At 38.0% G+C, this 24044-nt stretch overlaps 3 protein-coding genes and 1 long non-coding RNA gene across 6 annotated transcripts in view; 1 reads left to right on the forward strand and 3 right to left on the reverse strand.

The window, feature by feature from the left end:
• Nucleotides 1-1180: 1180 nt before the first annotated feature.
• On the forward strand, nt 1181-9890 carry LOC131330516 (probable ubiquitin-conjugating enzyme E2 25). Its single transcript, XM_058364137.1, has 6 exons — nt 1181-1363; nt 5814-6374; nt 6468-6531; nt 6795-6934; nt 7019-7330; nt 9433-9890. Exons 1-6 carry the CDS (start codon nt 1286-1288, stop codon nt 9673-9675), a joined length of 1398 nt encoding a protein of 465 aa, XP_058220120.1. The 5' UTR covers nt 1181-1285; the 3' UTR covers nt 9676-9890.
• Nucleotides 3903-5207, reverse strand: LOC131330518 (uncharacterized). Its single transcript, XR_009201134.1, has 4 exons — nt 5126-5207; nt 4978-5049; nt 4795-4908; nt 3903-4287 (listed from the first exon to the last, which is right to left on the reverse strand). It is a non-coding gene; the product is annotated as an uncharacterized LOC131330518 (long non-coding RNA).
• An 814-nt stretch (nt 9891-10704) lies between the features above and the next one.
• Nucleotides 10705-11915, reverse strand: LOC131330517 (major strawberry allergen Fra a 1-E-like). Its single transcript, XM_058364138.1, has 2 exons — nt 11723-11915; nt 10705-11175 (listed from the first exon to the last, which is right to left on the reverse strand). The coding sequence occupies exons 1-2, from the start codon at nt 11892-11894 to the stop codon at nt 10892-10894; spliced, it is 456 nt and encodes a 151-aa protein (XP_058220121.1). The 5' UTR covers nt 11895-11915; the 3' UTR covers nt 10705-10891.
• Nucleotides 11916-12225: 310 nt separating this feature from the next.
• LOC131330515 (two pore calcium channel protein 1B) overlaps nt 12226-24044 on the reverse strand; it is a 29846-nt gene continuing 18027 nt past the window's right edge. For 2 of the 3 annotated variants that reach the window (XM_058364133.1, XM_058364136.1), the window contains 11 exons: nt 21408-21465; nt 20437-20544; nt 19293-19356; nt 17488-17656; nt 17107-17171; nt 16547-16637; nt 15367-15453; nt 14441-14518; nt 13574-13608; nt 13378-13485; nt 12226-12691 (listed from right to left, as the gene is read on the reverse strand). In XM_058364133.1, coding sequence (XP_058220116.1) covers nt 13398-13485; nt 13574-13608; nt 14441-14518; nt 15367-15453; nt 16547-16637; nt 17107-17171; nt 17488-17656; nt 19293-19356; nt 20437-20544; nt 21408-21465 — 843 coding nt within the window. In that variant the 3' untranslated portion in view covers nt 12226-12691; nt 13378-13397. Of the gene's footprint in view, nt 12692-13377; nt 13486-13573; nt 13609-13633; nt 13667-14440; nt 14519-15366; nt 15454-16546; nt 16638-17106; nt 17172-17487; nt 17657-19292; nt 19357-20436; nt 20545-21407; nt 21466-24044 lie in introns of those variants that run through there. The other variant, XM_058364134.1, reaches the window with a different exon arrangement.

The raw sequence follows: 24044 nt of genomic DNA on the forward strand, positions 1-24044 counted from the left end.
AATCTTGACACGATCATTCCTAAAAACATTGTTCGTTTTGAATTTTAAAGAAAGTTTGAATAGAAAAAGATAGATAGAGAAAATGTATTGAAAATCTTGCGCAAGGGTTTTAAAACCGTCTAACGAACAAGTCCCATTTTAGCGATCATAAAAATAAATAAAAATATAAGAGTAGGACCCACAAAAACCTCAATGGCACGGCCCGGTAGAGGACCGGAGAGTCCCACCAATTACAAGCACGCTTTATTTCAGCTGTTCTCTCTCTCTCTCTCTCTCTCTTAAGGGAAAATTTTAAAATACCCCAAACTTTACACTTAATGTCTAATAGACTCTCAACTTCAACAAACTTTAATTTTACTCCCAAACTATAACTCCGTTACTCCCTCCGTTCCAATTTGAGGGTTTATCTTTCATTTTTTGGACGTTCCAAAATGAGTGTCCCATTTGAAAAGTAAACACCAAAGAAGCTAAAATTTTTCCATTTTGCCCTTTCTTCTCCAAACTTAAATACTCATTAAATAATATTGTGAAAGGACAATTTTAAAAAGGCAAAATTGGCACCAATAGTATAGAAATGAATCTGACTTTCACCTTGGGAAATGTGACTTTTAGCTGAAATTGCAGAGGCAATTTAAAACATATAAGAATGGAAAAACACTTAAGGGAAAAATTGGGAACTGAAAAATCTGTCAATGCAATAATGAGGTTTTCTAAAATAGTTGGATTCCCAAAGAGGGACTCACAAATTGGAACGGATGGAGTAATCAATTAATCTCCCACCGTCCACTTCTGTCAAATTGAAAACGAAAAATGGTGACATGGACATCAACGGTGAAGGAGAACTTTTAAATGACTTACTTGAAGAGAAATTACGCACATGACTCTCACGCCATACACTTTCTCACTTGACTTTTTTTTACTTCCCAAAAAGGGATCCTAACTTTCCCCGAACCTTTTTTTCAGTCTGTGGTCTCCACCACTGGAGAAAACGACGATCCCTATGGATTGTGGAGCCTTAGAACAGTGATGTTAATTGAATAACGGATGCGTACTTTGGGAGTAAAATTAAAATTTGTTGAAGTTTGGGAGTCTATTAGACATTAGGTGTAAAATATGGGGGTATTTTGAAATTTTCCCCTCTCTTAAAAGTTAAAAACCTCCTATCCTATAATTTCTGTTCCTTTTCGGGGCAAGTGTCTCTCTCTCTCTACAAAACACCACTTCCACTCTCATACATATCGCCACTCCTCATAATTCATTTTCGATCACACTCTTCTCCTCCGCGATGGATACAGAAATCGAACAGTTTGCTTCGCACGACTCCGGAGAAGCGTTGGCCGCTAAGAAAGCTAAGCACAATGAGGTAATTTTTTTGTTAACTGAAATGGGCCTGATTTTTTTGTTTGCCCTAAAACAGTGTGTCCTTGTCGATTTACCGGTTTGTTGATGCCAATGACGTGTGATTGATTGAGTGCGACGTCGGAATTCGACCGATTTTAGCTTGATTTGTTGATTGTTTGAGATCGTTCTGATCCTTAACTGTTCGAATTTGTTTGGACTTGGTCGTTACGTTTCTAGTTGTGTATATATTGATACGGTCGCGTGCATGTGTATGTAAAACTGTTGATGTATTTTTGTGTCTTTCTATGTATGTACAATTGAGCATATACTTTTATGTGTTCGCAATGTTTTACCGGTACGTATAGTCTTTTATTTTGGTTAATTTGCTAGGTGATAATTTGACACCTAGGAATTACATCAAAATCTGCATTCAACTACGTAAGAAAGTCCAATAACACATGTCGCAAGCATACGCTGAGCCAACAAATGGAACAACCGCAGATAGTGGTACTACCTCCATTCCAAAGTGTTTGCCCGGCCCACAAACGAGGACTTCAAAACAAGTGTACTAGATACCATGAGTTATTTTAATTTATGAAAAAACTATGAATTTTTTCTTGAAAACAAGTGTATTATTTTTAAGTCCTCATTTTGCGGGCCGGACAAACATTTTGGAATGGAGGGAGTACCATTTTAAAGGGTGAGAAAGAAAGTCTACTCGCAGGGAGGGGAGGGTAGCCGAATCCCGGATCTCCTTAGGAGGGGCAAGAGCTCTAGCCATTGGGCTAGCCTGGTTGGTTTAGGCAGGAATGGTCATTTGCAAGGGATGGTGTTGCCCATTGGTAATGTGTGTGTGGTCCAGTAGGGAGTTTTTAAAACGTGTGTTTTTTCAACTAGGCTTTGGACATGTACGGTTGAGTAGTATTCTTCGCCATGACCAATTGTTCAGGTATATTTAGTTAGAGACTCAGAGTTATTGGGAGAATATTTATCTCTTTACGAGAATCGAATAGGTGCTTGTGTATGTTTATATAGGAGGTATTTCTCTGCAATTTCCCAACATGGAACAAAAGGACAACTTTTACACTCAGATGCTGATAGATTTCATCGATATCATTTGGAAACGAAGTTTGGATTTAGATGTTGTAACCATTATCTTTTCCTTCACCTGTGACCATCTACTTTGATGTCATATTTACCTCCTCCCCTCCAGCTGAAAAAAAGAAGGAAAATTGTAGTACTGAGGTTAGTGGGTGAACTATTAAAAAATTCAATTTTGTTTTGTTTACTTCCATAGCATGTACTCCATAAAAATGGTTGTGCGCTTAGAAACGATTACATAGACAATGTGGCACTAGCTTTAAGTTGGTGTGGGTGCATTGTAGGCTTTGGAAACCATAGAAGTTTCTTTTTGGCTATCTTTGCTTATTACATAGGAATTCATTATTTTTCATTTGTAGGGATCGGAGAGGGGTGTATTACATGTTGCCACCCTCCCTCCCACCTTAGCAAATCTGAAATTAAAGCACCATAAGTTACGCTTCCGAGTTAACTTAATTTAGTTGTGTCTACAAGAAGCTTGGAGTTTGTTCCTTTTGCTTTGAGATAAGTATTTGAAGCACACTTCTGTCCAAAAACCTTTCTTCTCTCTATCCTCTCTTCCCTTCAAATCATTTTTTGCCCTCTCCATCTCCCTCAGTGCGTTGAATATCACTAGATGACACCATCATTTCATTCGCCTACAGGCGTACACTGCATAATTGTGATACCGGTGCACCCGCCTTCAACCAAATCACCTACTCTATGGCACCATTGCATGGCCAAACCATGGTAAGGCCACCACACCACCATCCTGATACATAATTACGGCACCATCACATGGCCACATTATACCAGTATAGGTCCACAACAACCAAACAACACATCATTGTTATTCTATCACACGACTTCTTTATCTGGAATTCAGATTGTGAAAATCCACCAGTTTTATTGGTCTGCAAATATGCACATACATATATATCTTCTTTGTATTATCACTACGTACATGACCCAAACATCTCGCAGTCCCGCACTAGTAGCCCTTAGTTTGTGCTATGTCGGTGTAGATGAGTATAGTTTTATATATATCGTGTTATATCCGTATGTTATTTGTAAAGAGAAAGTGGAAGGAAATGGAACACATATTGGGACAAAACCTTTGCGAGGAGGTCTGCCAATGCAACCATCTCCTCGAACATGATAATCATCTTAATGTTTGAATAGTTAAGACGCAGTATTGTAATTCATAGATTCGTCTGCGACTTTCATTTAGTCATTTTTATCTATTTCACTGATTGAAGACTTCTGGAGGGTTCTACACGGGTGTGAGTTAAAAACAGGTCATGTTCATTTAACATTTGCTCGAAAAGTTATCAAAAACTAATCTATTGTGCCTTATTAGGCCAATGTTCAACCTCTTTATTTGGCTTCGGACTTTTATCCCTGTTTTAATGCCCCCTTTTTTTAGTTTTAGAATGATATATTTATTTGTTTAGATTACTGTGGTTTATAATTCAACTAGTGCATGGCCGTGCCTGAAGGCACGGCGTAACACGTTTTGGTCATACGCTTGGCAATATGGGAGAGAGCGAGGGAAAGGAATGTGCTGGTCTTGTAATGATTTGATCACATTGTTACCTAGGGGAAAGGGATGTGCTGGTCTATAGTGATTTGATAAAAAATACCATTCAAACGAAAGAGGAACAAAGTTCACAACAAATAAACTCCCAATTGGAATACTTTTTAAGATACATATGTTATCCTGGTAAAGCTTTTAAGAACTTTTAAATTCACTTTGTCGTGTCCCCAGCATATCCCCTGGTAAAGGATACCTCATGTGGAGTGTCCAGACATGTCTCCATGTGTTCCCGACGTGTCGCGTGTCCTTGCAGTGTCGGACCACAAAGTCTATCCAAAGTCAACCAAAACGAAAATTAAGAGAGCTACACAAAAGTTGGCATAAATAATTAATTCACTCCCCACTATTTTTACTCTGTCAAACATGCATTTTAACAAACACAAAGTGAGCATCTTTGAAAGACAAATAATAAAAGTTGTAGATCAAAAAAAATTACCATCCTCAAATTTTTGTTTGGGCCATTTAGAACTTAAAAAATCCAAACACCCCAGCTTGCAGCTTATACTATAAAGAGAAACTAACTTCTTATGTGTTGCCCTCAGTGGAATGATATTAATGGTTCAAACTTCATAATCATGATAGCTGCAAAAAATCAAAATAGAAAACCCATAAAATTAGAACGAAGAACCAACATACCGTAAAAGTGAAGGAAAAGATGGATAGAAATCACCTAATTTCATTCAATAGTCTTTAGAAATGTCTCAAAAGTACCACAAAAAAAGAAGTCTCTGAAGTGCCAAGGAAAAAAGAAAAGAAAAAACTATCAGAGGTCATACCGCTGGACATGAATTTTCTTTTCCCTTCCCTGCAGTGGTTATCTTTTTCTGTTCCTTATCCGCGACTGTTTGTTTTTGTTTTTCCATAGCCATTGCTTCAGCCTTTCGTTTATCCTTTCCAACAATAAAGAGTAAAATTAATACCAAACTTTTAATGTATAAATCAAGAGCTTGTAGTATTACCTCACGCAAGCGCATAATGTCATGCTCATCGCGAATCACAACACCAGTGTTTCTTTCTCGAAGAACTTGAACCTATATGTGCAAAGTCAATAGAAAGGAAAAAATTGTTGTAGATGATAAAAAAAAGAATAACTGTAAGAGGTCATACCACTGGACATGAATTTTCTTTTCCCCTCAACGATTGTTAGCTTTTTCTTTCCCTTATCCGCGATTGTTCCCTTTTGTTTTTCCTTAGCCATTGCTTTAGCCTTTCGTAAAAAAAAATATCTGTATAAACCAAGAGGCCATGACATGAAGAGGAGTCTTACCAAAGAGGGAGAACCAAAATGATTTCTTTGTGGGCGCTGTTTTTTTCTTCTGTGTGCGCCGAAGAGTGGGGTTTTTTTTTGGGGGGAGAGAGAGAGAGAGAGAGAGAGAGAGAGAGAGAGAGAGAGAGAGAGAGAGAGAGAGAGAGGGGAAACACGATGGAGAAGAGGAAAAACGCTGGGTAGATAGGTGTGGGAAATAGGTTGGAATCAATGATTCAATCCAACGACTGTAACTTATTGAAAGTGTGATCCGACGGTTGGAGGGGTGCTCATGTTTGTATGGGTAGACAAAAGACCGCTCTGTTTTATAATATAGATATAGATGTTGGCCTAGGTATCATCTGAAAATGAAAAATAGGAGGAAGAAATACAACATAGATCCACCACATATTCCCATACACATACCATGAATTGTGGACAAACTTTTACGGTTCCGATTGCTCCCCTTCTTCTCCTCTTCTTCTGCTGCTTAATTATTCCTAATTGGTCTCTTTGATTAATTAAACATTTACTCACTGTCTCTTCCAGGATGCCATGGCCAAGGATGTTGAGAACTCTAATACTATAATGGGGTCAACATCTGAATCACTTAACTCAGACAATCTTAATGGGTCCAATTCAGATCCGTCATATCAAAATGATAATGACGTTGATGATCCAGTTGATGAAGGTGAAGAAGTTTGTGATTTTGAAGATGATAATGATGATTATATGTATGAGGATGACGATGATGATTATCTGAGTATGCAAGCCCAATTTGATAACGTGGATCTGCCTCCTGGGGTAGAGGCATCGGTTTCTTGGTTGAACGATCCTGCTCCAAGTGCAAATACCCCAGCTTCTACTAGTACTTCGTCCCTGAGTGACGCTGTTGGTTCATCCTTCAAATTTTTTGATCCTGCTGCTAGTAAGTATGAAACTGCTGCTGCAAGCAGTTCAATGGTTCTTGTGGAATCAAGTTCTGCTGGAAAAGAGCAAGAGGAAAAAGAAAGTGAAGTTATGATAAAGTTTCAAAGTTTTAAACAGTTTGACACTGTTGATGATTTTTCGGATCATCACTTCAACGGTATGGGATTTTCAGGGCAGCAGGTAAGTATAGTAAATTTAACCTGCATCTTGTTTCACAGGTTTGTGCGTTCAGGAATTTTTTTTCTAATCTTTTTCTGCTCTTTTCCTTGGTAGCCTCCCAAGACTTGGACAAAGAGAATTCAGGATGAGTGGAAAATCCTGGAGAAAGACTTACCTGGTGAGTGCTGACGCATTTCATTTAGTTGTTTGTGGGTTTGGTATATCTGGAAGTATATTTGGTCACCCTAGCCGATCAAGCTTCTTTGTTCCGAATTGACTGCAGATGTAGTTCACAATATGTTATCATCCTTTGCATGATATCCAAAGAAGCATTCAGCTTATATGTTTATCCTCGTCTCGGATACCTATCTTTTCTTGACCTTCTCTAGCTAATTTTGTAAACCATCTATTGTACCGACTGATCATTTTTCATTGTCACAGATACTATATATGTAAGAGTTTATGAAACAAGGGTAGATCTTTTAAGAGCCGTAATTGTGGGACCAGCAGGAACCCCATACCATGACGGTCTGTTCGTCTTTGATGTTCTCTTCCCTCCTACCTATCCTGATATACCCCCGGTATGAGTTTGGTGCCAATATCCTTGTTTTGATAAGTATTTTATACCCCATTCTGAATCGTGGAGATGTCTTTGTTTGTCTCAGATGGTTTATTACTATTCTGGCGGACTTCGATTAAACCCAAATTTGTATGATTGTGGGAAAGTCTGCCTCAGCTTACTGAACACATGGAGTGGTGACAAGAATGAGATGTGGATGCCAAAGACATCAACCATGCTACAAGTCCTTGTCTCTATACAAGCTTTGATATTGGTTCCAAGGCCCTTTTTTAATGAGCCTGGGTACGAGGGTATGTATACTGGGGCAGAAGGAGAAACTAGATCAAAGGCATACAATGAGGATGTGTTTATTCTATCTTTGAAGACAATGATGTATACTCTGAGGAGACCCCCAAAGGTAGTATTACTGTTTTCATCAATGTTCCTTTGTTTTTACCTATCGTTTTCCTTGCCTAGATTTCTGTTTCTTTGTTTATCACGATAGTATGAACTCTTTTTTTCCTTCGTTGCTCACGATAGTGATGCCTTGTTGATTACATATGTGGCCAAGGATGCTAATAGCAAAGCTAACTTGGCTTCTTGGTAACTGAACCTGAATAGGATGATTGCTTGTGCTCACTAGGTTCAGGCTTAAAGTAGAGCTTTTTTTTTTATTATTATTGCAAGCTGAGAGATGCCAATGTTCTTTCCAATAAAAAATGGAGGTAGTCTGCAATCAGCTATCTTTAACCTCCGTTCATTGGACAACTGAGATGATGGTCACGCACCTCATGTGTTTATTACCACAAGGGGTAAAACTTATAGCACTATCTAATATTCCCACTAAGCTGAAGCACAATTCCAGCATATGAGGTTTATGAATTACCCAGTGGGGTGGCTGAAGCAAAATTTCATTAGGCAACTCAGTGCAAGTTGCATTAGTTTTGAGTAATACGCAGTTGAGCTTGTCACTTACTGAAACTTGGTGGATCAGGGAGACCAAGAACAAGAGTGTGTGTTGGGTTTTTCGGTAGGAAAGCCATGAAAACATATATGATACACTACTATCAAAACTTTCAATAAATCAAACTACTATTGTTTGAATTGACTAGAATGAGCTCTCTTTGTACATCACTGTTGTCTTCATGCATCCATGTTTGGTTTTAAGGGAGATTTTATGAGTCCTTTATTTTGTGTGTTGATTTACATGAGGGAGCTCATCATGTAGAAGAGCTATAACTTGTTTCTCAATAAACCCTGTGCATTAGGCTGTATCTGGATGACGGATTTTAGGGACGGATTTGTGGAGCAAAAAGAAAAGTAACGAAAAACAATTGAATCTGGACCTTCAGATCCATAAACTTTTCCCGTTGCCTTGTTTTTTTTAAAAGATTTTATAGCACAAAACCAACCATTACAGGTGCAAAGCGGCGTACCCCAGAAACAAGAACCAACAACAAACTCCCATTACAAAGCAAAACAATGCATAAGAAACAAAAGCAGCATTAACTCCTAGGGCTAAACACCTGGTTTCCGATAGCCCAGGAGGAACAAATAAGCCTATTAGTATCAGATTTCCTAACCGCTCTCCAAGAAAAAAGAACCAACAACAAACTCCCATTACAAAGCAAAACAAAGCATAAGAAACAAAAGCAGAATTAACTCCTAGAGCTAAACACCTGGTTTCCGATAGCCCAGGAGGAACAAACAAGCCTATTAGTATCAGATTTCCTAACCGCTCTCCAAGAACTAAGCATGGATCTGACATCATTCTCAATCCTGGCCACCAACTGATGTTCAGAGGAGCCAGTCCCTTGGAAGATCCTAGCTTTCCTCTCTCTCCAGATATGATAAAGACAATTAAAAAGCAAGTGTTGAAGAGAGATACCACCTCTATGGATACCAGCCCATTTCACCTCCTCCGATAGATCAAGAACCTGCCGAGGAATCCCATTCTTCACCAGAAAATACGACCAAGTAAAAGAAGAGAAGGAGCAGCCAAAGAATAAGTGCAAATGAGACTCAAGCCCATTACAACAGAGAGAACAATAGGGATCAGAAGTAATCCCCCACTAGCATAATCTGTCCCTAGTTTGAAGTCGGCCCAGAATAATCATCCATTGAATGACAGACCACCTGGGAACATGATGCGTGAACCAAACAACTTGATACCATTCAACTTTAGGACCAGAAGCTTGAAGATTACTCCAAGCAGATTGCACTGAGTAATTTTTTTGTTCAGTATGATTGTTTAGTGTAATTATACTATATTGTTAAGTTGTAACCATGGAAATTTCTGAATGGAAAGTGTCTGGAACCCTAGGTGAATTGTAGTGTTTTCCACGTCTCCTTTGCAATAACTGGTTGAATCCACAACCTTTGCCAATCTTGTAAGTTGATTCGAGTGGCCAAATTTGACCAGAGTACTTGTCTCTCCGTTTATTGCTCACTTTGTTCTTTCTGGAGATGCTCTCTTGGTGTTGAGTTTGTGATATTAGGTTAATCTTTTTTTATGTGCAGTATTTTGAGGACTTTGTTGCTGGTCATTTTCGTGTTCGTGCACATGACATTCTGTCTGCATGTAAAGCTTACATGGAGGGTGCTGAAGTAGGATCTTTCGACAAAGGAGTCCCCCATTCTAATACTGCACTAACAAACAGACCTGATTTCAAGGCAGCAGTAGCTAGAATGATGAATGGTCTAGTCAATAACTTCATGAAAAATGGGTCGGAGGACTGCGAACAGTTCCGGATCCAATCCTGATTTCTGTCGAGACTGAAGTTGGGGCAAATATGCGGCAGTTTAGGCCTTTTAGCTGCCTTTTCATGCTTATATATATGGGTTTTCAATGACAGTGCACAGATACCAGTACAGAGGATTGATTATCTTTTGGAACCCAAATTGGTGTATGTAAGGTGGGATAGTTTTAGTTACAATGCATCACATCTCTAATTGAAAATTAATCTACCTTTCTTGTTCATGCCCTCTAATGCCATCCTTCCCTTTGAGTGAATGCCCGTTATATCAATTTTTTTTCTTAGCTTTTGTAAGTTTTTGATGAATTTGTTTGGATGAAGACTGATATTGTTGCCCTAAGATTTAATGTACTTTAGCAATGTCTTTTAGTGACGGACCTTGACTTGAATTAGTTGAGATGTGCGTAAGTTGGTATTGTCACTATGTTATAAAAAAAAATACTGACAAATGAATACCTGGAAGTGACTTGTTGCGTCTGTTCCGTTTAGCTGCTACTGTAATTCTCGCACTTATGTTTTTATAGGTAACTTCAGTCATTATTTCGGGGGATTGCAGCCTTGAGCCTCTGAGCGTTCCCATGGGGCATTTTAGAATTAAAGTATCCAGATGAGTGTGTCAATAATATATAGGGGAACGGATGGGTGTCGTGCACCCCTTCCGTAATGCAGTGTCGTGCAGGCATTGTGGGCCACTGATGTGAGTTGCGCAGATCATTTTGTAAAACTCGTTGAGATATGCTTTGATGCCTTCTCCACCCTTGGTACTTGTTAGATTCGCAGTGCTAACAGGGATTGCCACCTCATAGTTGCTCTCTCTCTCTCTCTCTCTCTCTCTCTCTCTCTGTGTGTGTGTGTAGGTGTGCATGTTACTATTGATGAATTGTACCCAAACGTTTAAGGGACGAATCATATATGCGTATAGTCACAAATAGAGCAGCAACTTGAGATTAGTGTAACATATATGGAGTTAACAACTAGCAGAGGTTGATAAGAGAACAGAATCGAACTTTTTTTGGTCGGATTAGAGAATCTAAAGTGAACTAAAAGATAACACATTATATTAAAATATGATAAGTATAAAGTCCCACAGGTAACAGACGCAGAACATATCGAGACAGGTATCTGCATAGATACTCATTATTGTATATAGCTTTAAGCATTTTATTATATCTAGGTTCTGAGTTTTGAGCATATTTTATACTGCATGACTGGCTCAAAACCAACTAGTAGCCAAGCTGGAAGTTCTCGAAGGACTTGAGGAATCCAAGGGCGGCATCCCTTGCCTTCTCTGGCGGTGGTGTGGTGGCCGTGAGCGGCTCAAACTCCACTTTCCATTCAGCTTTACATTTCTCCCGTTCTTTTCCCTCAACCGGAATAAATGAGAAAGTGACCTTGTATGGATCATACATCTCTTTCAGGTCACCTCTGATGACACTGTATGTCACGCGACGCCCCGTCTCCACTTTCTCAATCTTTTGGGTGGATTCTTTGACATAGTCGCTTACGGCTGCATAAAAGCAGAGTATGTCAGGAGAGTTTCAGAAAATAACCTTGGAAACTACTAATTCATTAGGCTGGTAGGTTCAGAGATGGAGTGTTGTTCCAATCAAGTGCTCCATCAGCTGAAAGAGGTTATTGAACATGCAGTTTCAGAAGCTAGAAGGTGAAAACATGCGCAGTTTCTCTAAGCTTGAGTGGCAAAACTTTGGTATTGGATACTGGGTAGGTTGTGTATTGTCTTCGTTTTCTTCCTCTTTGCTTTCTTTTTCATTTTTGGTTTCCAAAAGCCAAAACCATAGAGAAGTTTTAAAATTCCATCGTTCCAATTTATAAGGTAAATCAGGATTTGGAAACCACTTTCTGCTGTTTCCAACAGACTCTTTGCTTTCAAAAAAAAGGGAAAACCCAAAATCCCTAGCCTCGGTCCTAGAAATTAGAAAACAGTTCCATCCAGTGGCGGGTATATATTTTGCGTGTGCTGTGCTCTGTGCTGTGCTGTGCGTGTGCGTGTGTGTGTGAGAGAGAGAGAGAGAGAGAGAGAGAGAGAGTTTAACCCGGGCCAAGCTTGAAAAGCCTGACACTTTCTGGGCTGCCATCTCCCTGAAGGTACTCGGCAGCAGCCAGCATTTCCGGGTTTATTTTGCTGATTATCCCATCGTCCATATACATCTCCCATGCTTTCTCTGCAGGAATGTTCAACACAACTTCACCTTTCATGCTCCTCATCTCTCTCTCTCTAGTTTTTTTTGTGGGTATGGTTAGGCAATTTGTTTTCTCAAAATGCAAGACTATATATGGAGGCCTGTCGGATTCTCCCTGGGGGAGGCTTACTTACAAAAATGGACATGCAATAAAGGCCACAAACAGAAAATGTAAAGAACAAATACAAAGGGACAAGTAGTGAAACAAAACAAAGAAGCTTGTGGGTGGGGATCTCCCTATATGGTGCCGAAGATAAACCTCTAACGTCAGCTAAAACACATCCACCTCCCTTTTTTAACAGATGCAAAACTCTTCTCAAAACAGGCAATAATGGGCTTAATTGACGTAATAAATAGAGTAAGACAAGAATCCACAATTCATTCACCACAGAGAGGTATTCTTATCCACATTCGATTGCAACTGCTTAAAGATCATACATATTTGACAACCCAAAATGTAACGGCAATACTGAGCTCAGCAATCAAATGCAACAGAAAGGAAAAACACTGGTTTAGACAGCAGGAGAAAAATACAAGAAAAAAAAAGACGGAACAAAAGTATGTGGGGATAAGATGGAGAGAGAAATGGTAGAGTGCCGTTCATTTCATTGAATTTGTACGCAAAAAGACAAAAAAGATGACGAATCATAACACCCTGGTATGCCAAAAGCCAAGATGGATGATGATTCAAGCTTCAGACACACTCAATAGACTCCGGGAGTGTCATCCAAAAAGTGTTTTTGTATTCACACGGCAATATAGGAACACAAAGTTAGCGAACATACTTTCTCAATCCATCTTGCTTCTCTACTTCCCGAACGCCTGTTGAGATATTCAAATAGGAATCAGTTACAGGATTCGGTGTGCATCTGAACGGTTATCCAACTTAAAAGGCCATATGGCTATTCACAACTTGTGAATGGCCATATGGAGGAAACTTAATTCACCAGCAATTGTAACAAGCATTTTATCAAGGCATCTCTTCAGCCTTTTTCTGTTTAATGGGCCTACGGCAGTTCAGCAGCAATTGTCCCAGGGAAGAAATTGTACTTTACAAGGATCTGGAAGTGCAAGCAGCTACAAACTATAACAAACGAACATCAAACTTGGTAGAAATTACCTTTGTATAGGAGTCTACTTTAGACTATTACGGTAGATCTTGCTTGCAGAATGAAGTTTATAGTTTTTACTCAGATGGCAGACAATAGGGTATATAAAGGGTTGACGGTAAGTGATCATAAATAAAACACTAGCACAACTAGAACTGGCAAACGATTCTGGCATTCATCTAATTGGTGAATCAACCAGATGAATATTTAGACTTTTGACTTCAAATAAAGATCGACTTGACTAACTAAGCCTTGATCAGGGCTAATATAGTTTTATATACTGCCCCAGTGTGTAAATATGATGCAGCATGAGGCACAGATTCTTATCGTTGTCATCCAAACCCTGGCAAGGCTTTTGAGTGGAAGAAGATATTTTCTTAAACGAATCCCAGATATTACCTGTACGGAGATGCATAAATTTATGGAACGGCTCTCTCCGTTTCAACCAGCTCAGAGCTTAACATATGGTGGAGGAGAGCATCAACTCTCTCACTACTTGATTTTGGCCTGCACCATGCACAGTTCCATCAACAATGATTACTTTTAAGAGAAACCAAGTCTATGCTACAAAAATGGAAACTTCTGCAACACTTACCCGATATAACGTCGCCTTGACTTTCCTCCCCCTTCCTGCATCGAGAATGCAGTGATATTACATACGTTTCCTAATTTAGGTAGAACTCCACATCTGGGTATTTACCATATGTATAATTCATATGCCAGATAGTTCGGCTTGCAATATGTTTTAAACAAACCTACCATTATACATATGAGTACCACAAGCAAAGCATACAATTGGTTTGAGAACCAAAATGCCTGGTCTCATCCCAACAAATTCAGGTTGGCACTGGAAAACAGTGAGCATTGCTAATAACACAAAGCCTGCTGCATTACTGTTTGTGTCAGTGGGAAAGCTATATCATTGTGATGTGATAATCCAGAAAAATCTAGCAAATACAGGACCACTTATTGCAACTTCTTTCAGTGTTTACAACAAAAATTGGCTGATAGATGGGGGAAGATGCCAAGTACTGAAGATTCAAGACAATTCCTATTGACAGTGTATGGAAAATCTCTAAATTACAAGTCTGCACAATGAACTCCTAATAACCACAAATCAGCCCAAGGGAACAGCGACAGTTTTCCTTTGACACTTGACTGCAGGTTAAGGAATTACCGATTCTAGAGCAGGTGCGAAACAGCTATATTTTCAACTATTATGGCCTTCAAAATTTTCTGATGGAAGCAATAGATTTCACGAATACCATTGGGACAAATCAAGGAGGAATAAGTAAAACACAGACTGGATGACATATCATTTCCATGATTTCTTGTACAAAAGGCCAGAAACTTCGATTTCCACTTCTGACCTTATGACATGTTCGTTGTTAATCAATGTGTTTCTTTTCATTTTCTTTTGCTTTCTCTTATCTAATTTTAGGTCACTATAGGAAGTACTAACCTGCTCCGGGTCTTCACATTTCTCTGAAGTTTCAAGCTCCATTTCAGCAAAGAAAGCCTCTAATACAAATGCTACGACCTGAAATTCCATTAAAATATTTGTCATCATTATCCTTTGGAAATTGACAACCGAAGAATTCACAGATATTGCATGCAAACACAAAATAGTTGAATAGCAGCGACATGGACATGCATCAAAGGTCTGTCATAACTGAAGAGGTACCCTAAATCAAATGCTAGGTCCTCCATTAGAAGAAGTCTCCCATCTGAACTGAAAGGTCTTTAAAATTCAAATTAAATCATTCTGAGGCAGTAATTTGACATGGGAAAACTCAATCTTTTTACCTGGAATTGAAGTTCTGCTTACATGATTTGAATATGCAAGAAAAGCAAAGCTAACTATTTTAAAACCTACCATAGCTAAATATATTTTAGTACTTCGCATTCCTTATGAAATTACTGGATCAAATAAATGTATAGCCCTGGACAGAACAGAACGGTGGAAAGGATCATGTAGCTGACCCAAGTTGACTGGGAACAAGGCTTGGTTTGGTTTGGTCTACTTTGTGTGCTAACTTTATGGATGAAAAATTTATTTGTATATATGTTCACAGTTCATGCCATTGGAGATATATGGCTATCCTGGTTAAGCTTAAAGACAACCAAAGGGTTGAGCATAATCACTTTTTCAGTTTGATTTTTCTCAACTTATTCCTCAACTCGATGCTTCTTATAATCCTCTTTGCTTCGGTCATTTCTTTAACTCCAAAGCTTGTGTCCATGTCTTAATGGATTCCTAATAGTATGGCCTCAAAATTGAGATTTCGAAGTATCTGGCTTTGGAAGAACTATATTTGTGTGGACACCTAAAGCTCACGAAAAAGGATCAACCGATCAAATGCGTAAGAAGCACAGTCTGAAGCTTACCAAGCTCAGAAGCAGCAGCACCGCTATTAGATAGAAACTAATGAAGTACATATATGTCCAAGAAGTTCCAGTCAAGTCTGTGTAACTCTGAAAAGTAATACAAGAAGAGTATCAGTGATTCCAAACTAATAGAAGGCTTTATTAACCAATGCTATATTTACGGCAGCACAGCAGCAAGGGAAAAAGATGATCCAACAAAAAGAAAAGGCCTTAAAAATCATAGAAACGGAACCAGATAAAAATGCTCTTTGGTTGTTGCTTCCTGTTCCAGACAAATTGAGAAACTGCCTACAAGACGTCATAGTCTTTGTGTGGCTGAACTTCTATAGCACATACAAATCTAATGCAATTCAACCATTGTTTCTGCCCCATAACCTAGGAATAGTATGCCTAACTTCCAACCCTCGCTACCCGGGTGATGCAACACACATCCTGCTCCACAGATAAACTCTACAAAAAGTCTGGTCTTGAGTTAAAGCAACACGTCTTCTACCCTATATCCTGTCTTTCACAAGCAGTAATCCCCGCCTCAGTTCCCAGTTTATGTTTCTAGTCCTTCATTCACTCCTCAAAGAACAGCTAGGTTTTCTAAGAAGGCAACCATCTCCGAATTATCTATTCTGTCTTTTGATCTTCATGATTGTTAGCTCTTCTTATGCATGATAAATTTCATATTCAAGATAGCAAGGCAAATCTAGTCACTGACACAATGTAAATCCCCACCAACTAAGCTGCATTAGTATTCATATACCTCAACACAATTCAGACAAACCTTTTCTACCAACTACATTGATGACTATAGTATTTTTCTGTCTTTGATTCATCTCCATCTGAGGCTGTATTCTTCAGCAACGTAAATTTACAGATTAAGTTGACCATGAGTGACAAGTTTAATTCCCTCTCAGCTCAAATTTGTTTTATTATTATTATATTCGGGGGGAGGGGGGACCCTACCTACTTTGTACCTACTATGTCTGCCAAAATCTATGGTTGCTAATGAAGATCTGGGATACAAAGAAGAGACCAAAAATGGCCTTTTTATCACTAGTTAACTAGGTAAAAAATTGTCATGGACAGCGGAAGTAAACAGCTAAGAAACATTGGTGCATTCTCCAGTCATATGGACATTGGGTAAATGAAGAGAAAAAAATAGGCCATCGTCATGACATACTAATCGTACCTGCATCCATACTTGCCAATCATTCATCACTAGTAAGTTGAATAGTGTTACCATCCCATTTGGGTAGTCATTGAAATTGAAAAGTAGGTAGCTATTTTGTCAAGAAAACTGAGCCACAAAGTTGAAAATTCACTCAGAGAAAGCACTTTAGCAAGTGAACTGAATACAGATACACACAGTGCCAGCTCATGTAGATAAAGTATTTGATTACGTACCTAGCTGTTAATTTGTTAACATTCTATAAAATATATGTCAAGCTGAAATACTCCAAATATTTATATCAAATACTCACTTTGTCCCATATTCTTGGTCCCTTTCACGACTTTTTAAGGAGACATATAATAGTTGTATTCCAATTCATACTGGAAGCCATTATTTGCCCCTTAATTCTTGTTTTCGAATAATTTAAAGCCATTTGTAAGAGATAATTTTGGAAAATAGAAATTCTATTCCTTGGGACATCCCAAAATGAAAATCCAAAAAATAGGGACGGAGCGAATATTACATAAGAGACAATACTGATAAAAAATATAATAATCTTTCTGAACGGCATAGGATACTCATTCTCATCAAGGCCTGTTCCGTCAAGTTTAGGGTTCCCAGCATGGACTATACCACCAAATATCTGCACAGAAAATAAGGGAGAAAAAGCTAGAGTTTAATGCGCTGCACCGATTCTGGTAAAGTAAAAGGGAAAAATCCTCATCAATGTCTAGAGTACATAGATTAACATTATCAGTCTGGAAACACCACCAGTCAATCAGATGGTAGGATAGTTGGAAATGTAGCGAAAACTTAGGACATGATAAGATATTAAAACTAGGAGAATAAGAATGACCTCCATTTTTAATTTTTAACTTGAACGATGCCAAAAAACCATGAGAATTAGATATAGGCAGTGGCCCCAGACAACAACACCGACGAAGGTGCAGGCAACTTACCTGTACACCAAGAGAGCAATAGATGCACATGACGCAAAATATGGTCCCCAAGTATGGCATTAAACTTGGTATGAGAGACAAGAATGTGGCTAAGAAGGCACGGTAACGTTGGACATGCATCAGGAGCCTAAAAAATCGTAACATTCTTGCAAGTATAAGATAACGGATCCTGCAAAGTGTGGAGAAGGAATAACATATGCATTATAACATTGACAAAGTGATTAAGAGATTAATCGCTCTAGGAAGTAACATCTAGTGCCAGACAAGCTGCTAGAAATCAGAAGAAATCAAGGAAAACAACTTAATGAAATGCCATGAGTCTATTTACACCATATAAGTTGGGGTTTTCTATGATGCTCATGCAAGCATCTCATGACTCATTTATTTACCCATTTCTTCGTCCTATTATTCATTCCGGCGGTTTGTTTCAAGATTCATCAAGTTTATGTACCATATCAATTGCAGACAACGGGCTATATGCTTCTGGACGTACATGTTAAAGGGCTACATCTATATCATGTATAAACTTGTGCGCAGTAACTAGTAAGTATATTGGTTATATTCACATTACACAAGCAGAACTTAAAGATGGATATTGTCTCTCAATTCATGATGCCTCTCCTCCAGGATTGAGCCACTTAACGAGTACTCCCTCCATTCCTATTTGATAGTCCACCTTTCCTTTTTTGGGTGTTCCAAACTGAAGGTCAATTTGACAAGTCAACACAAAAAAGGGTTCAACTTTTCATTTTTACCCCTTCTTCAAAAACAACAAAAATGTGTGTGTGTGAGAGAGAGAGAGAGAGAGAGAGTTGTATTCAATTTTGAATTCCTCAACTGGACTTTACCCTGCCAACTTTGCCGCCTAATTTATTGTACAAAAGCCATCCAAAAATGCGGGGCAAAATTGGAAAGTTAAAAATCTGTGCATGTAATAATTACACTCCCTTAAAAAGTTGGAATCCCGGAGCGGGACTAACAAATTGGAACGGAGGGAGTACCAGTTTAAATCTCTAATCTACTTTGGATAGCTTCTTTGCCGGGCATAATGGTCCCTTTGATTTGGTACTTGGTAGTTATCATCAGAGAGGAAAGGGTATATATTCACTATTCTCAGTGACAAACTTGATTTTTTTTTTTGCATCTATCACTTCCTCCAGAAAAAATAGCTTCTGGGTGTTGATTGTCATAACTGTAAGGGAACTGAACTGATATCAAAAAGTTGTTAGCAGTAAGCTTTGTCAGATGTGCTAGTTTCAGTTTTACACTATGGTATTTAATGCAGATAGAAGCCTATGATATCATATCCACGTCCAATTCACTTTGTGGGGATGTATATCGTGCAGTACTACTACTGGCTTTATGTCTTTAATCTAGAAACTATAATTCTCAAAAAGAAAATACCCATGTTCTATAAGTTAGCTTCAACCAGGTTTCTGTTTCCCTATTCCCCCCTAAATTTTTACATTTAAGATCCCACTTATTTGTTCCACCTCATTTTTCTGTTGGATTCTTTAGATAGGTTCAATGCAAAAATATCACTTTGCATCCGGCAACCTATGTTATTATATTGTGATTTGTAAAGAACTGAAAGCTGGAAGATTTAGAGAACATTAGACGATCCAAAGCAATGAAACCAAAATAGCCGCATGATTGGTGTATGCATAAGAGGTTGAATCTTACACGATGTTAAACAAGAGAAAGAGAAAGAGAAACCATCTAAGGAACTTTCAGAAAGCAGAGGCAAATGTAATCATCCACAAGATTTATCATATGCAAAGAATCCAACATTTGTATGTCCTTACCATTCCCCGTTTGAAAGAAAAGAGGAATCATCAGGGGACAAGAAAGTTGCTGTTTCGCCGATAACTGAAAGATCATAGATTGTACCTTAGCCTTATACCATTAACAAAGATTTCCAACCAACAACAAATAGAAAATACTGTTACAATGCGAAAGGAAATACTACAGAGCACTTGAAGCAAGGGCCAGTAAATGCTACACTGAAAATTCAAGCCATTGCATAGAGTAAGTTAACAAGAAATTCAAAAAGCAATAATCAAGTAATAGTTCTTTAAGTGCACAAAATAAATGCTTGTTGAATGCCCAAAATAGTTCCCCTTTGTTTTTCTTCTTTTTGAGGAACCGACATTTTTTCCTCTAATGCACAGAGAATAAGGATGCTCTTTCCCAACATTATTATGAGGTAAAAGACGGCTTCTGCAACATTCCATTTAGATGGTTACACATGTAAAGAACCTTAAGCATGTGACCAAACTTTGTTGTTATTTGTGTTCTGAACATCAGATTACCTTAATATAACCTTGTACTTGCAGAAATGTTTTAAATATCATAAGATTCATAACCTGAAACTTTGTGGAAATGGGAACACCTACGATAGCCATATCTTATTCATTGTACTTGCAGTTACTTGCATCCATATCAAGGGAATTAAGGAGAGCATTACCCATAGACTATGACCTGGATAAGTGAAATGGAGAAGTACTGCAGGAGCAGTATGTTACTACAGAACTCCTAGAAAGTAGTAAGTTAAAATGTAAGTCCTGTTTGACAGCTATAATGCCACCTACGCTGTACGGGACAAGTCTATCAACAAAGAAAGAACATGTTCAAGAATGAGGATCATCGGATTGATCATATAAGATGGATGGAGCTGTTTCGAAAATATATAACAAGTAATGAACGCAGTAGTGGTAGCCCAACTTCAGTTCCATAGGCTAACAGCAAAAAGGTTATCCAAGAGCGCATATGATGACATCATTCCTGCAAAACTAGCTGCTGCAGCACTATTTTCCATATTAATAACTTAAATGCACAAGTTTGAGATGTACATTTATCTCTCTCATATAGAACAAAATATGTATAAATTGTCATAGAAAGGCATAAAACAGATATTTCTAATGGGATTAAATATCTGCTGGCACTTACCTATGACCCACGTGATAAAGAAATCAAAACGGTTTTGACCATCCCTCCAATAGTTCTCAAACCCATATGCATAGATTTTTAGTGCCATTTCCACAACATATAACCACCCTGAAGAACAAAATGCAACTCATCAACTATTAATACATACAATAAAACAATTAAGCATACAATAAGCAAAATTTACAATATGGTAACAAATACACACCAATCAAAAATACAACCTTAAATGCATAACGCAAATATTTTCCAAATATAGTTTATGGAAAGCAAGTCGTTATTTCGGCATAGATGATAAGACTCCAAGTTATTTGACCCTGAGGTGGGAGGAACGACTAATGAGGAGCTGATTAGGACCCATATAACAAGTCTTCATTTAGATTGCCAATAATTTGCAACTAGGAAGGATTATGATATATGCCAAAGGGCAATGAAGTCACAAGACTCCTGAGATTTTTAAACACCTGTTTCGTCGCCTTACAAATCATCATCAAATTGGTAAATTGCAATTTGAACTTTAATAATCAAAACTTGATTTCTATCCAACAAAAAAAATGAAAAAAATTACGTAAGTGAAGAATCAATATCAACGCCCATAAAACTTGGTAAATCTTGTTTATGCTTACTAAAGCACGTCCGTAAAACTAATGCATTTACAAATATTCTCCAACCATTTTGATAGGAGATTCATTTTGAAATTAAAAACTTCCGACTACAGTCCTATAAATGGTTGATGTTTAGAAACCAATAGCTTCAAAAGAATTTTTTTTGTTTGTGGAAACGAGAGAGAGAGAGAGAGAGAGAGAGAGAGAGAGAGAGAGAGAGAAAGAGTTATGCATAAAGGGGGTCTCACATGGCCAGGTACCATAAAAGGGAAGAATAAACTATTTAAAAACAACTCAGAGAGAATGTTGTGCATGACAAAAATAAATCACTGGTTAATGCCTTGGAAGGTCAGAGACTAAAGCCCTTACCAAAGACAAACTCCACTTTTTGCCAAACTTGTTGAGCAGAATTATTCTCTATATCAAGCTGCACCACAATCAGAGCACAACATCAGCATACTTCACAATAAAGATTTTTAAACACTTCCAAGATACAGCGATCTGTCTTGTCTAACGAACTCTGAACTTACACTCTCATTTGGTTTCATTTTGGATGCTTCACCATCTTAAGTTACATATTTTAGCTTAATTTAGTCCAAAAGAGCTGAACGAAAAACGAGCTTAGAAATAGAATAATCAGGCTATGAGGTTGAACCAATAATGATTGAGAATGGATATAGAAGAATGGGCATACATTGAATCACTGGACTGTTCCAAATTCGCTTTGTCTACGAACAAGGAAGCTATATGTAATGCAGATCAAGTAAGTCAGCAAAATTCATTACAATATTATTATACAATATGGGTTCACTATGAATCTTTGGGTACTTATTACTCCCTCCATCCCACTTTATTGTGCCCGTTTCCTTTTTTGGATGCCTCAAAAAATTGTCTATATCTCTTAATTTATAATATTTTATATATTCAATATGGATCTTGTTTGATAGATCTCAATTAATTCTTTTAAACAAAGTTTTTGAAATCATAAAAAATATTGTAGATTGTGAGATATAGACATTTTTTTGTGAGGTGCAAAAAAGGAAACATGCACAACAAAGTGGGACGGAGGGAGTATGAGATTTAGGGCACTATCGAATAACAATAAATATAAAAAAAAAGAAATTCTTTCTATATATTCGAACCATTGTTGCTCATCTTTCTCTTTATCGAGAAATCGAAAGGGTTTAGCTGGACATGTTCATATAGTACCTAATTAGATGGTACCTAAGATTTTATGAGACCTGTTGGAATTCGGGTCTCTCTGGTTCAACTAATATCATTTTGGATGCTTTACCAATCTTAAGTTACATATTTAGCTTAATTTGGTTAGGCTAGGCCTTTGGAATGCGGCGGTTCTAGTTCAGGGGGTATGTCGTGGGTTTTCCCTGCGATGGTGGTGGAGCTTATTCAAGAACGGTATGGGACTAGAGTAGTTAGAAGACGGCAGAAGCTATGGATTTGATCCCCCTACACTGGATCAAATCTTCAACATGTTAGATACTTCGGAATTTAGAGCGGTGTAAAGGTCTTTTAATTTTTTGGCCATTTCTTTTTGTTCCTCGCTCTCCTTTGTAAATGGGTAGCATCCCCTTGATGCCTTTTCAATAAGATTTATTACTTACAAAAAAAAAAAAAAAAAAGGCTAGACCTTGGGTAGCCCTGGTTATTGGATGGTCATAGCCACTGACTCCTAGATCATAGAGAAGCCATGAGAAAAAGAAGAACTTAGAAAAACAAAGGATGTCTGCGCCAAGTGTTCAGGAAGAGCAAACCCTAGATGGAGACAACTGGAAGAAACCAAAAGACCCAATGAACACAAAGGGAATCAAAAGACTTCAATTAAAAGATCGAATGTAGACATGGCCTTCTATTGAAAACCCAAAACTAGAATGCAGAAAACGATCAAATAAAAATAATTGTTATGGGAGGATGGTCTCTCTCTCTCTCTCTCTCTCTCTAATTATTATGGGAGACCCAATGAACTCAAAGGGAATCAAAAGACTTCAATTAAAAGATCGAATGTAGACATGGCCTTCTATTGAAAACCCAAAACTAGAATGCAGAAAACGATCAAATAAAAATAATTGTTATGGGAGGATGGTCTCTCTCTCTCTCTCTCTAATTATTATGGGAGGATGGTCTCTCTCTCTCTCTCTCTCTCTCTCTCTCTCTCTCTCTCACACACACACACATATTCATGTTATCCTAGTTTTCAAGAGTCATGGATACAGCAATGTAAACATATCACAAAAATGACAAAATGTTTAGGACAGTTATTGGTCAACACAACCAACAAAAACTTATCACCTACTATGAACAATCCAATTACAAGTGAACAACGGGAATAGACTAATGGTGCCATTTCTTTAATTTATATTACACTTTTCGTCTTGGAGTATTATATCATAACATGTTCAACTGGATTTGCGGTTAGAGTTATCAAGGTAATGATTGGATATGCATGGGCTTAAGAATCGGAAGATGGGAAGGCCACATGTAATACTAAAATTATGGAAAGGAATTTGTTTCAATGATGTGTGCAGGCGAGGTAGGCAGTGGAGGATATAAAGAAATAACTTGTATGTGCTTGTAGAAAGCAACAGGGAAGAAAACAACAAAAGAATACGCAAAGCAGAGAGAGAGAGAGAGAGAGAGAGAGAGTACATGTCTCCTTGTATACACGAGGGACAATAAAAATTTTGGGAAGGAAAGGGCAGAGAGTATAAAAGCGTTAACCTAGGAAATGGTGATGCTAGTTTTATTGTTCAACGGTGGATAACACGTGGTTGAGACAGAACTTCAGTGTGTTGTTTATGGTAGTGAAGATGGTTTTGGTCTTGATTGAAGGTAACCGGGTTGTGAAATCTCAGTTTACCAATACACAAACATGATAAAAATGGCATAAAAAAAGAGCAAATGCAACTATACGAATGTACTTAACACACGAGTGAATTGGCAAACAAGTAAAGAGGTCAAATATTTAAACAAAAAATTAAATTAAACTTC

The sequence above is a fragment of the Rhododendron vialii genome, chromosome 6a (assembly GCF_030253575.1).
Source record: "Rhododendron vialii isolate Sample 1 chromosome 6a, ASM3025357v1".
In the NCBI taxonomy this organism is placed as follows: Eukaryota; Viridiplantae; Streptophyta; class Magnoliopsida; order Ericales; family Ericaceae; genus Rhododendron; species Rhododendron vialii.